Raw genomic sequence first — 14,621 nt, forward strand, 5'->3', positions numbered from 1 at the left:
TTTTTTGGACTGTGTGTGTCCTTAATAAAGTTTAACTCTTTCCCCGCCATTGACGAGTTAAAAGTGTAGCGGAGGATTTTCTTGAATTTTAGAAAAGAACCGCCTTCTCCACTTTTTAAAAAAAATGCAATTGCACAACACTCCTGATTGACAGCTAGGAGGACCAATAGTCTGGATGATCCACCCAGAAAAAGAAAATCCGCCGCAATACCTTTAAGTCAATTAAAAGAAAACATTTCCCTGCCAATAATCTGTCATTCCACTTTTGTGCACTAAATGGTGCTCTTACCCAATTTATAAAAAACTGCAATTATTTCAGCTTTTTGCTCAACATTTGGTATTTTTTAAGAAACCTACTCATATGTGGAAAGGTTATAAAAAGAGAACAAATGAAGATAGGATGAAACCATTTTCCTCGTTTTGTTTGTTTGTTTGAAAGCAGAGGGCCTGCTCTTTAATTTGATATATTTGTATGTTTAGATATTTATAGAAGAATATTTTCCTGGCAGGAAAATCACAAAAAATGCTGGTGGGCAACTTTTAATGCTGGCAGGGAATGAGTTAATAAAAATAATAACAGAGCTTATTTAGCAAGTGCCAAACACAAGTAAATAAAATAATTTTTTTCCATAGTTTGTTTTATTGTTTATTATTTTTGCATGTTTGGTTGTTGTTAATCAGCATACATTTGGCAGTCTTTGAAAGAGGATTACACCTCTACATTAATAGAAAAGTAATTTTAGTTGTTACCTGAAGCTCTTGCGCACGGGTCTGGATGGCACTGGGAACATCTGGAATGGCAGAATCATTGCTGAGCTTTTTTTCATAGCCTGTGACATTGCTGTCCATCTTTTTCAGCTGTTTCTCCAAAACCATAGAGGCATTTATTCTAGAGTGTAAAAAACAGTCATCAGATCTATAATTACTTCTTGATGTCAAGATAATCTGTTGTTTTCATATACACAGTAGGCCATGTTTGGAATAAAATTGAGTAATCATGCTAATTTAGTAGCAGTATTGTTTTTAGGTATTCAATAGATGCAGTTGACTGGCATGTCTTAAAGTTTATACACTAAACAAAATTATAAATGCAACCCTTTTGTTTTTGCCCCCATTTTCATGAGCTAAACTCAAAAGTCTAAGACTTTTCTATATACACAAAAGGCCTATTTCTCTCAAATATTGTTATATAGGTGTCGCATATAAAGGTGCTGACTATAGAGCACGATTATTGTACCAGTTTGCCTTAGGCTAGCCACAATGAAAGGCCACTCTAAAATGTGCAGTTTTATCACACAGCACAATGCCACAGATGTCGTAAGTTTTGAGGGAGCAAAGAGACAGAGCGCAGTTATGCAAATTTGAAAACCACGCCCACCTGGGGGGAATACAATCCAACCGTCTCCATTGACTTTGTATTGCAAGAAGCCCCCTCCTTGTCATTTCTGGCTTATAACAAAAAACAGAATAATGCCTTAAAGCTGCTGTGTGACAATATGTACAGCTAACAAGCCAAAGAACCCAGAAATAAGTTTTTATAAGCTGTCGAGCCGTAAAACCCAGCCTTTAAGGAGAAAAAAGTGGATCGCCGACTACGTTTCCTCCTAGTGGACGCTTTTCTACTAATAGGAGTACTAATTGTGTCTTTAAACGCTCGTTTTTTGAGGTCGACAGCTTATAAAAACTTATTTCTGGTTTTTTTTGGCTTGTTAGCTGTACACCTTGTCACACAGCAGCTTTTAAGTATTATTCTGTTTTTAAGTTTAATCTGCAAAGATGACATATTTAACGTTACCTAAGAAAAACAACGACAGACGCACTGAAGGAGGATAATATGCCTGACGTAAGTCATTTATCCTCATTTATTTATTTGCTATCATGTAATATGCTTATGGCTTGTGCAGTTCAGCCTGCATGCCCCACAGCACTGAAAACTGCACGCTTCAGATTGAAAAAGCATTGTTTACAAACTAGGACGCGTGTACTCGCGTAATGGTGGATAACTCTCTACATGCCATGCAGTAGACACAGTAATTCACTTTTGTATCTTTCAGGGCAACGTTCAGTAAGGCTGCACTGCAGGATCTTTTAAGTGTGTGCTGTAATATGATTCCATACATTGGTTACATGCAATGCAATTGTTTACACGCGAGTAGACGCGAGTACTCGCGCACGTGGATGTGGTCCCATATGTGCCATGTTTTTAAACAGTTTATACACGCTTACAGAAACACACACATTAAAACATTGTTAAAATCAGAAGCTAGACAACCAGTCGATGGGCATCTGAAAACAGCTTTTTAAAGATGCTCTATTGGGTTGAGATCTGGTGACTGGGGGCCATTTTAGTACAGTGAACTCATTGTCATGTTCAAGAAACCAATTTGAAATGATTCAAGCTTTGTGACATGTTGCATTATGCTGCTGGAAGAAGCCATCAGAGGATGGGTCTATAGTGGTCATAAAGGGATGGACATGGTCAGAAATAATGCTCAGGTAGGCCATGGCATTTAAACGATGCCCAATTGGCACTAAGGGTCCTAAAGTGTGCCAAGAAAACATCCTCCACTCCATTACACCACCACCAGCAGCCTGCACAGTTGTAACAAGGCATAATGGATACATGTTCTCATTCTGTTTAAGCCAAATTCTGACTCTACCATCTGAATGAATCTTTATAACGCCAGAGAACAATTTGTTATTTTATTAAACAAACTACATAGCCCTCAAGTAATATGATATTTATCTTATTTCGACGATGGCATGTCTTTTCTGTCTGGGTTTGAGCATTTACAACTATCCAACTGAGTGCGAACACTTATATTTTACTGTTCAGCTTAATTCACTGTGCGCGCTCTCTCTCATGTTGTGTGCAGCGCGCCTCTCTCTCACATAACTGAAAAGGTGACGGTGGTTTCAAAGTCCGTTGCTCCGTATACTTTCTTTTTGCGTAAACATCAAAAGTCATGGATTACTGATGGACGGCTACTCGAGTTTATCATGACTTGACGAAAGATTAGCATTAGTGTTTCCCACACACATGCGCACATTCTCTCCCTCTCATGCTGTATATGCCCACGCCGCGCACGTGTTTTGTAGTAACTCTGTGTAACAGTAACAGTGTATGCTGTCATACTTCTGAATTTGCACCAAATTGTCTGCGCTATTAGGATAAGCGATATACAATAAAACTCACATTTAAAATAAAACAGCTCATAACACAACAAGACATGATGAGAGAAGCAACAGCAGTAAGGCTTTAATGAAAATGTATGGTGATTTTGTCAGACGATTAGAAATCGCGTTTAGGATTTCAGCAGAGTTAAAGGGACAGCTGGCTGGATTAAACACGAGGTGTGACTAAGTTGTGTTTACTCACCACTTTAGTCTACTTGTTTTATGTCTGTATTGCATATATTGCATATATTTTAGATATATAAACACATATATTATATTCATGTGCAATATATTGAAAGTGGTAATTATTTGTATATTTTGCAATATATTACACATATATAGAATATATGAAGAGTTTGGTTCCAAAACGCAATAAACGCCATTTTTGAAAAAAATGAGTTACTGCCAAAATCAGTATTATATTAGGTCTGTATTTAAAAGTAAATTCTTAATTTTGCCCAAAATCCAATATCTGCAGTGTTATTCTGTCATTTTTTCTCCCTTTTTTCCCAAAACGCAATAAACGCCACTCCTCCTATGTAAACAAACAATGGCGGCACGTTGAGTCCTAGTTTTCCTCATCTACTATGTACTTCGTGATCAACAAACAAACAAAAACAAAATAATACTTTAATAGCATTGATAAACCTGTGGTTTTCTGTGACGGGAAAGAAACGTATGCCATCAACATCTAAAAATGTACGCGAGAGGCACTCGGGAGACGGGTGCTTGTTCTCCCGACAGCATCTAGCTTCTCTCGTGCTAACACATTGACCCCAGGGGATCTTATGAAAAACTTTCCATAATTTTACTCAAAGTCAACAAGAATCACAGCTGATCGCTGTGAAAAATGTTAAGCGACAACGTCAAGTATAACCGTGCAGTAATGACAGTGTTCCTAATATGACAAAGTAAGTGTTTTGATTAATGCCATTTATGTTTATTTTTTAATCAGTGTGTACAACTGTTCAACTAAATGAATATAAAATGGCAAAAATGAATGCACATTTATACATTGATTCAATAGATTTATAGAATTTTGAAAAAAAAACTTGTCATGGATTTATTGCATTTTGTGGAAAAAATAATTAGTTTTTATAATAAATCTTTGAAAATCAAGTTATGGATTTGAAATTTTTATGTTTTAACAACCTAAAGATGCTATGTGAAAGTTTGTAACAGAAAATAGTGGTTTTCATCTTGCCACTTTCTTGGTATAGAAAACACGTTTTTACCGAAATTTGTCAAAATGGATTTATTGCGTTTTGAAAACTAAACTCTTCATATGTACCATCAATATATTATTCCATGTATTACCAATATATAATATATTGGAAAAATGGAAACGAAAATAATATATTACAATATATTTCAAGTATTATATTGGTAAATATTTTTTCCTTTCGTAAGGGGATGTAGTGTTAAAAAACTGAAACATGATGAAGTGTTATCTGACCAGTGTTGTTTACATTTTGCAAAAAGGTCTATATAACTTATCACTACAGATGTTTATCTGAGATGTTCTGAATGTAGTTTTTGTACATGATAGTTTACCTGTATTTAGTGTTATCAGTGATATTTACCAATCAGTTAACTAAGTAAGCTTACAGCGGGGAAAATAAGTATTTGACACATCAGCATTTTTGTCAGTAAGGGTATTTCTAGGTGTGCTATTGACACAAATTTTCCACCAGATGTAGCTATCAAGCCAAATATTGAATACATACAAAGAAATCAGAACATTTAGGTATACAAGTTGAGTCATAATAAATAAAGTGAAATGACACAGGGAATAAGTATTGACGACATGAAGAGAACAAGGTGGAAAATGGCATAGAAAGCCAGGAGATCACCTGAAAATCTGTCAGTATTGAAAGATTTCCCAGGAGGCACATAGGAAAGACTTCATGATGGGTAAAAGCAAAGAACTCTCTCAAGATCTTTGTAATCTTAGCGTTAAAAAGCATTTTGATGGGAATGGATATAGGTGCATTTCCAGAATGCTGAATGTTCCTGTGAGCATTGTGGGGGCCACTATCCGGAAATGGAAAGAGAATCACTTCACCATAAAACGGCCACGATCAGGTGCTCCACATAAGATCCCTGTCCGAGGAGTCCAAAGAATAATCAGGAGAGTTCTCCAAGAGCCAAGAACCACTTGGGCAAAACTTCAGGGAGACCTTGCATCAACAGGTACTGTTGTTTCAAAAACAACTATAAGCAATGCACTGAACCGCCATGGCATCCATGCATGCTCACCACGCAAGACTCCATTGCTGAACAAAAAGCGGTAACACTTTACAATAATGTTGTAACATTAGTTAACTACATTCGTTAACATGAACTAATGATGAACTGCACTTATACAGCATTAATTCATCTTTATTAATATTAATTTTTAACAATTACTCATTTTTTATTAAAATTTGGTTAACGTTAGTTAATGCACTGTGAAATAACATGAACAAACAATAAACAGCTTTATTTCTATTAACTAACATTAACAAAGATGAATAAATACTGTAACAAATGTATTGCTCATGGTTTGTTCATGTTAGTTAATACATTAACTAATGTTAACTAATGAACATTATTATAAAGTGTTACCCAAAAAGCATGTTGAGACTCGGTTAAAGTTTGCAAAAGAGCATTTGGAGAAGCCTGTGAATTTTTGGGAGACTATAATATGGTCAGATGAAAGCAAAATGGAACTTTTTGGCAGTCATTCTTAACACCATGTTTGGAGACAAAATGGCACTGCCCACCACCCCAAGAACACCATAACAACAGTTAAGTTTGGGGGTGGAAACATCATGGTTCTGGGGCTGCTTTTCAGCAAGGGGTACTGGCAGACTTCATATTATTGAAGGCAGTATGAAGGAAGAAATGAACCGGGACATTCTTGATAAAAATCTGCTGCCATCTACCAGAAAGCTGAAAATGAAAAGAGGGTGGATATTTCAGCAAAACAATGATCCCAAACAAAAGGTCAAGGAAACAATGAAGTGGTCAGTTAATCACCTGACCTAAATCCCATAGAAAATTTATGGAGAGAACAGAAAATCAAAGTTCATAAAAGAGGCCCAAGGAACCTTCAAGATTTAAAGACCATTTGTGTGGAAGAATGGGCCAAAATCACTCGTGAGCAATGCAGGTGACTGGTCTCTCCATACAAGAGGCGTCTTGAAGCTGTAAACACCAACAAAGGCTTTTCTACAAAGTATTAAATAAAGTGTGTTCAATACTTATTCTGTGTGTCATTTCACTTTATTTATTATGACTCAACTTGTATACATAAATGTTCTGATTTCTTTGTATGAATTCAATATTTGGCTTGATGGCTACATCTGGTGGAAATTTTTTGTCAATAGCCCAGAAATCCCCTTACTGATAAAATGCTGATGTGTTAAATACTTCCCCACTGTATGTGCTATTTCTGTGGACAATATATGCTAACAGCTGTTTATAACTCTCTTACAGGTCTGCATCACTCTTATCAGTACAAAACTATAACATGGAAATACTTACATGAGCCACATGACGTTTATTTAAGTTTGTTAGCATTGCTTGTATAAAGACTTTTGAAATGCCAGTCATCTGATGTTCATTTGTATCTTCAGGAACTGGCCCTGTTTGCACTAGGTTGCACACATGCACTTTTAGTACTGACCTATGTGTTTTATGTAGTCCAGTGTTTGTATGTAGCACCATAGTCCTGGAGAAATTACAATAAAGCTTCTTGACTCTTCACTCTATTGTATTGTTCATGTTTTTTAACATTGACAAAAAAGACTTTTTACTAATTACAGATAAAAATAAAGTCTTAAGTCTTTTGTACACTATTTTATTAAACTACAAGCAAAAGATTTTCTCTTTAAGTCTCCCCACATTCATACTTTTGTCACAACATTCCCCATCGAGCCATTAGGTGGTTGGGTCTGCTCAGGTGTGAAACACATCAATATTCATGAGCATTGACCCTCCCTTACATGACCAAAGATGCCAGACTAGAGGTTATTTTCAGAATTGCATCCATTTGTGAGCTAAACAATGTTGGCACACTAATATTAATTTGACATCAACCAAATAAACGTAGGAGTTACTAACTCATTGAAATCAATAAGATCATGACGCTCTACTACTGCAAGTCGCTGCTAGTCTGAATGCAGCTTAAAGGGACACTCCACTTTATTTGAAACTCTAGAGTTAAACATTTGATTTTTACTATTTTGGAATCCACTCAGCCGATCTCCGGGTCTGGCACTACCACTTTTAGCATAGCTTAGCACAATCCATTGAATCTGATTAGACCGACAGAAAATTTAAAATTGCGATTTCTAGGCAGATATGGTTAGGGGTGATACTCTCATTCTGGCACAATACAGGACTTTGCTGCCATAACATGGCTGCAGGAGGCGCAATGATATTACGCAGTGCCCGAAAATAGTCCCCAGCCATTGAAAGTTACTAAGGGGACTATTTTTGGCTGCTGCGTAATATTAGTGCAATCAGTTTTCTGTTGATCTTAGTACACGATGTAACTACAGAAGAGTCAAGTAAATTATGTTTATGCGTGGTCAGTAAATAAAAAAATAAAACTTGCTGAAATAAGGCCAAGGAACACATACTAAACATTTGTTCACAAACAAAGTACCGGATCTTGTAGGGTTGTAAAACCATTTAAACACTCATTCACATGAAACAATATATTGATTTAACTTTTGTAAGACAGTTTTTGTTGTGTAAAGGCAATATTCAAGGGATGGTCAATGGTCTAAATATTGATGTGATTCACACCTGAGGAGATAAAGACCCAACTTTGTGTCAGTTTGGATAACAGTTTCTGAAGATACAAGTTAACATCACATGCATTTCCAAGGTCTTTATCCAAGCAATGCTAAGAAACTGAAACTTTGAGTAATACACAAAAGAATGTAAATATGTCTTTCCACTTCATGGTTTTGTGCTGTTTGCTGTGCAGTACTGTAACAGCTAAGAGGGATATAGACCTGTAATAAAGCAAACAGCTGTTAGCATATATTGTCCGCAGAAGTACCACATAAGCCTACATACATAACCAGGGCTCTCAAGTTTCACGCATTTGCCATGAGACACACGCATTTCAGCCAGTTCACATGCAACTCCTTGTATTTCTCATGCTGAGAAGTGACGGATAACTTTTCCTGCAATATACAATTAATGGACGAGGCGCAGGCATACCCAGGGAAGTTCTCTGCCGAGTTCTAGCTGTTTCGAGTTTTTTGGGTGTGCTCAATTTTACGCAGCGCCGCAAGGATTAACAAGCAGATGACATCAGCGCAAACAATTCAAAAAATCATGCAGTGTCTGATTATACATCACTTTCACGGTACTCTGATGTCATTATCCTGTAGTCACAGCTCTGCAACTCTGAGTTAAATGCCACCTTCCAGGCAATCAGAAATAAATTATAATTTGTTGTAATTCGTGCTAAATATTTATTTATTCAGTCAAAATCTCTCCAAATGCTTTCCAATCAAAAGCTTTAGCTTACCTGAAACTATGGAAAGTACTTACTTAGAGGCTGCCTGAAATAAATGAAAGGAGTAGAAATTTGTATATAATTTTTCATCAAGGCATCAAATGTCCAACAAACACAACGCAAAACACCATTAATAAGCTAAAATGTATAGCCTATTATATCTCTCTCATGCACAGAGAGCTTGACATACACACTCAGGGCAAGTTCTGCAATACTGTATGTGTACAGTATGCCCAGGTAAAAAAGAAGTACACTTCCATAAAGTACTTGAAGTGCTATATTTTCACATACTAGTTTTGTACATAATATACAAAAAATTCTTTAGGACTTTTTAGATAATCTTAAGAACATCTAAGTGTACTTATCTGTGCTATTTTGAGACACCATGACTAAAATGTGCTAAAATGTATTTTAATTTTTTTATTTAGGAACCACTTGTAGTAAATTTGAAAAGTTTAATTCAGATAAACTACATGTATAAACTAAATTCAGAATATCTCCTGAGATGAACATCTGCAGTTAGTTAAATAAAAAGCTGTTTTCAGATGCCCATCGACTTATTGTCTAGCTTCTATTTTTAACAATGTTTTAATGCATGAGTTTCTTTAAACGCGTACTGTATAAAGGTTGGATATGGCATCGCGTACATGTGCGCAAGTACCCGCGTCTCCTCGTGTGTAAATAATGCTGTTGCGTGTAAACAATAGCACAATGTATGTAATCTTATTACAGCACACACTTATCTTATCATGTAGTGCAACCTTACTGAAAGTTGCTATCAAAGATACATGATAGTGAATGTAATTAAGAATTACTGTGTCTAAAATACACGACATATAACGAGTACACGCATCTCCTCAACTGTAAACGATGGCAACGTTTCTTAATCCAAATCCTGCAGGCCGCATACGGTGCAAGTAATAAGCATATTACATGATAGCAAATATAAATGAGAATAAATGACTTACTTGATAGAAATAATATATCCTCCTCAAGTCAGTCTTGATAAGGAGTTCCATTGCTTTTCTGAGGTAAAGATGAACCTCCTTATTGTCCAGACATAACTGAAGATCTTACACACGTGTGTGTATAATGTTTATTATCCAAACATGCAATAAAGTCTTTAAATCTGATAAAACGTTATATTTTATTTATCAAGTGTTTAAACTGCATTTCTAAATGAATAGCGGGTACCGCCTGTAGGTGTGACCTCATTACAGAAGGTCAGTCAGGAAAAATGGTACCTCTCTTTAATTTAATACAGATTATAAATTAATACAATTAATACAGATTATAAATAATGGAGTTTTTAATTTTGCTTTGATGAGGAGAAAACAATGGAGTTAATTTTGCTTTGATGAGGAGAAAACACGCCAAAACGCGGCACCACGTTTTTCAACCCCAGGGAGTTAAACGCGAAGTGCACGATATCTGAAAAACGCTTTGGAAAAGAGAGTCAGGCCGACTAGCAAAACACACGTGTAGGCAATCAGTAGTAAGGGGCGTGTCTACTAACTGACATGGTTACCTGGGTTGCGTATGTGTGGGGCGGGTCTATCAAAAGAAGGGCCAGATTCTTTGGGCGTGTTTGTTTAGGTGATTTCAAATATCAACATTGGCTTTCAGAGATCATGGGCCGTGCCTTTAATAACTTTTCAACATCAATCAGGTCTTAAACTGTATCTCTTTTAATAACTCTGTTTTTTGTCATTAAGCGGAATCATCTTGTCTCAGTTACAAATTTGACTGGTAAATAAAAAAGAATGATTTGCCCTCGCTTTTATTGCATTGCAACAGATTGATAAGCAGACATGCTATTTATAACTGGATGTAACTTTTGATTCTTTGCGGTAAAGGCAGCTCTCCTATTGACTCTGACTTATCAGTGTGGCTCACATAAAAACCACTGATTTAGAGCATTGGGGTCGCTAGACGAGGGCTTAATGTAGGTTTTTTATTTTTATGAAAACCTACATTTCTACCCAAATCGACATTTATACTAATACATTTCATACATATATAAAAACATTTCATCCTATAGTTTTTTTCTCTGCTTATAAACTTTTAAATATGGGTATTTCTTTTTTTTTAGCAAAAAGCTGACATAATTGCATTTTTGTGAAGAAAATTTTGTTAGAGATCAGATTCAGAAGGATTATCAAAATATATACAGAGTGCAAAATTAATAAATAATTTGTTGCTTTAGTTTTTTTTAATAAATTGGGTAAGTGTGCCATCTAGTGAATAATCGCGGTATTACAGATAACCATAAAAACTCATCAGGAACCCGTTTTTAATGCAAATGTTTTCTCTTAATTGACGACATAACTCAGATTAACATCTTAAGCTCTTGTTTGAGAAATAGCTGTCCTGAGTAGACAGTTCATTCTACTCACACAACCAACACTAGATAAATCTTCCTTATAGGAAGAATTGTAAAAAAGACACTTTTGAAACGGAAAGAAATGTTAGAGTGGGGCAAAAACCATACACTGAGCAACAGATCTGTACAATATTTAAAACTTTTACACATTCTGTATGACATACTTCTTTTTGTATAGATCAGTTAGTCTTGCCAGACTGTCTTCTTTATTTTTGGCATCACTGAGTTTTTGAGGTAAAGTAGAGGAGATTTGCCCATTCGAGTCCTGAGAAAGCAGAGATTCCAGGTCCTTTTGGGCTTTGGCCCATTGCTTTTCAAACTGCTGGAGAGCTGCTGCTGTTTTCTGTTTACAAAAGAGAAAAGTGATGCTATAATGATGATATGGAAGCATATTGGTAGCAAATTTCAATTTAGAATGTAATATGCAATATGGCCATATACAATATGTATATGGCAATGAATTTCTGTATTTAAATGTAAATTTTCCATGCTGTGCAATGTTTTGTGCAAAATGACAATTCAAATTCAATAATTAAATTTACATTTGCCATTTTCTGCAGTCCTGTTTGAAAAATCAAGTTTCAAGTTCTAGTTTATTGATAATATTATAGAGCAAATTTGGTATGTTCTCTTGTAAAACATTTATAAGTTATTAGTTAATAATGAACTAATCATTTTCAAAACATTACTATATATTCAGAAATGATCAGTTGTATGTTAACATTTTGTTAATGAAGTTTCTAGTCATTTATAGATGAATAGCTAATAATGAACTAATAATTTACAAATCATGAGTACTGGTTCATAAATGGTTAATAAATTATATGCTAACATTTTATGTTATGTTAATGCAGTTGTAAGTAATTTATTAGTTAATGATAAACTTATCATTTCCAATATGACTAAAGGTTTAATTAATATGCCAACAATTCATGGGTTTACACTTTAGATTAGGGTATGCAGAAAGCTTTGTTAATGATTTGTACATATACACATGATTAGTAACAGGTAGGCTAACAGACATCTACAAACCATGTGTAACATTAATGAATGATGAGTGGTTTACACTTTAGATTAGGGTATGCAGAAAGCTTTGTTAATGATTTATTTATGCGTTTTTTTATTATCTATAGGCATTTTTATCCATGGGCGTCGGAAGCAAATGAAAAGTGGGTGGGTCCCCACATAACCACCCCCCCCCCCCCCCCCCCGAAAAATACATTTACTGCAATAGATGACATTTTCATGTTTCCTTTTAATTAGCCTGAACATTTGCGTTTATTAAATTAAAGACAGTAGCCTATTACGGTCGAAATTCTGGTAATAGCCCTTTAAATATTTTGCAAATAATGACAGATGTCATGTTTCGTTTATCTTTCTCTGTGTCATTTTTTTTCTCTACTCTGCTGACAGTAGGCTACAATGTTTATTTTTTATTTTGAGGAAATAAAAGGTAAGAAAAACGAATGAAGGTAAACTGATACAACTTTTGTATACCTTTTTTATTTGTTATACCCAATTTCTCTTTCTCTTTCTTAAGGCTCCACCAGACGGGACGAATTTAAAATCATCGGCCGATTTTCCAACTCTGAGAGACCCCACACACGGCGATAAAACATCGCGGGTCTAACAGTTTTGGTCGTACAGTTAGTGGTGCGCCGCCACATGGCAAAATCAACACATCACACACGAACCGATTTGACTCCCGAGCAGTCCCAGGTCAGACGGGAAATCTCGCAAAATCTCTCGAGATCAAACGTGATTTCAGAGTAAACAATCATGGCGGACGAAGAGGATGCTGTGGCGATAGTTTGCAGTTTGTTTTTATCCGAAAAAAAAACTTTCTCAAAAGAAAAGGCGATGGTCAAAGAAGTGGAGACAAGACAACGCGAGCATGGACTATACTTGCTACATCATGATATGGAGGTGAGTTGTTGTGACCCGTGATTTTGTTTACATGACACCGGTACATCCTCGCTTCCTCGTCACCTCGCTTTCTGATTGGCTACACGTCACAGTCCACAGGCTGCATGCTCGTTTGTCCCCGGGAGACACCACACACGAGAAGAAATCGGGCCAAAAAAATCCAACATGTTGGATATCCCCGATTTGAGATCGGAGCAGTCCCGAGGTGCTTCCGAGTAGACGAGAGCAGTCTAAACACACCACACACGGCAAGAATATCTGATCAGTTTATTTTACGATTATCGGAGCATCCTTAAGATTGTCAGAAGGGGTGAATCGGGGCTAAAATCGGCCTAATTATCCTGCCGTGTGAACCAGGCATTAGAGAAATATAAATGTGAGATTCTGGAAATGAGATCACTTTATTTTATGGTATCCGTCGGGAAACAATGCTGTCATAAGAGTTTGGGCATGTGTACTTCTAAAGCACAATCGATTAAACAGAGGTATGACTTTATGAATTATCTGCAAATGTACCTCGCAAATAATAACAATAGCCTACGTGAGGACGTTCATGTCGCAAATGAAAAGTAATTGCAGGCTTCTGTAAAAAAAACTTGAAAATTATCCAGCGATCGTGGGACCATAATAAAAATAAACTATTTTACAGCAGTAATAATATTTTAACGATTAGCCTACACTTTTAACGTTTGAAAGGAACCACATTTAGTGCTGTGTTAATTATCATTAAAAGCAAAACGGGATGTCTGTGCCTCCGCGACAGACGCAATTCTTCTGGCATCTCTCCTCACCATCTCCTCTTTTTTCTTCTGTGTCTTGAACTTGGGGCTCGTGTCCGACCTAAGGTTTGAGCTGCCTTTAAGAACACCAAGCTAAGTTCGTTTACCGTTAATTATTAAGACTAAATGGGCAGGCAAACTCGTGAAACAATGAAAGTAAAATAATCCGCTATAATATGGTTTTACACGTCTATAGAAAATATACTATAAATAAAGCAGTTATTCATTTTCCTAATGCATGGTTGTTTGACATTTACTTCTGTTTAAAACATTTGGCAAAGGAGGTTTTTCAGCACTATGTTCGAACAGCAACTCAGCGTCCACTCACCCCAGCAAATTATGTTTAAAAGCTGAAACGGGTCCGCGGTGTAAAAAAAGCAAAGGTTAGGGATCCCTGCTCTAGTGGAATGGATTTGGACTAACAGCGCTTTGATAAGTGAACAGACAAATGCGCTAAATTAGAGAAAAAGTGGGTGGGTCCATTGTCATCCTGTCCCACCCACGTATAATGGTTCCGACGCCCATGTTTTTATCTAATGTGGGTTAATATGAAGTAATCAGCAATCATGAGATTCATGCTTTTTTGATACAGTTTGCACATTGTCTTCTTTTATGGTCTATGGACCTCGTAAAGTATACCTTGGCCACCCCCTTTAATTCTAGCTCTGCCACTGTTCCTCAAACACTGTTTTCAAACTATTTTTTATTTTATTTATTTATTATTTTTTATTATACCCTTATTGGGGGGCTGAGCCCTTAAAATGAAAATCCTGGTGTAGGCCTATAGTAGGGATGTTAACCGATGACTGACGAATAGATAAGCACAACACAAGGC

General features: G+C 36.2%; 1 protein-coding gene across 1 annotated transcript in view; it reads right to left on the bottom strand.

The window, feature by feature from the left end:
• Nucleotides 1-14,621, bottom strand: part of evpla (envoplakin a) — a 207,533-nt gene that overhangs the window by 86,997 nt on the left and 105,915 nt on the right. Inside the window, exons 15-16 of the mRNA XM_065239961.2 lie at nt 11,246-11,424; nt 751-889 (exon numbers count right to left, since the gene is read on the bottom strand). Coding sequence (XP_065096033.1) covers nt 751-889; nt 11,246-11,424 — 318 coding nt within the window. The remainder of the gene's footprint in view (nt 1-750; nt 890-11,245; nt 11,425-14,621) is intronic.

The sequence above is a fragment of the Paramisgurnus dabryanus genome, chromosome 7 (assembly GCF_030506205.2).
Source record: "Paramisgurnus dabryanus chromosome 7, PD_genome_1.1, whole genome shotgun sequence".
Classification (NCBI taxonomy): Eukaryota; Metazoa; Chordata; class Actinopteri; order Cypriniformes; family Cobitidae; genus Paramisgurnus; species Paramisgurnus dabryanus.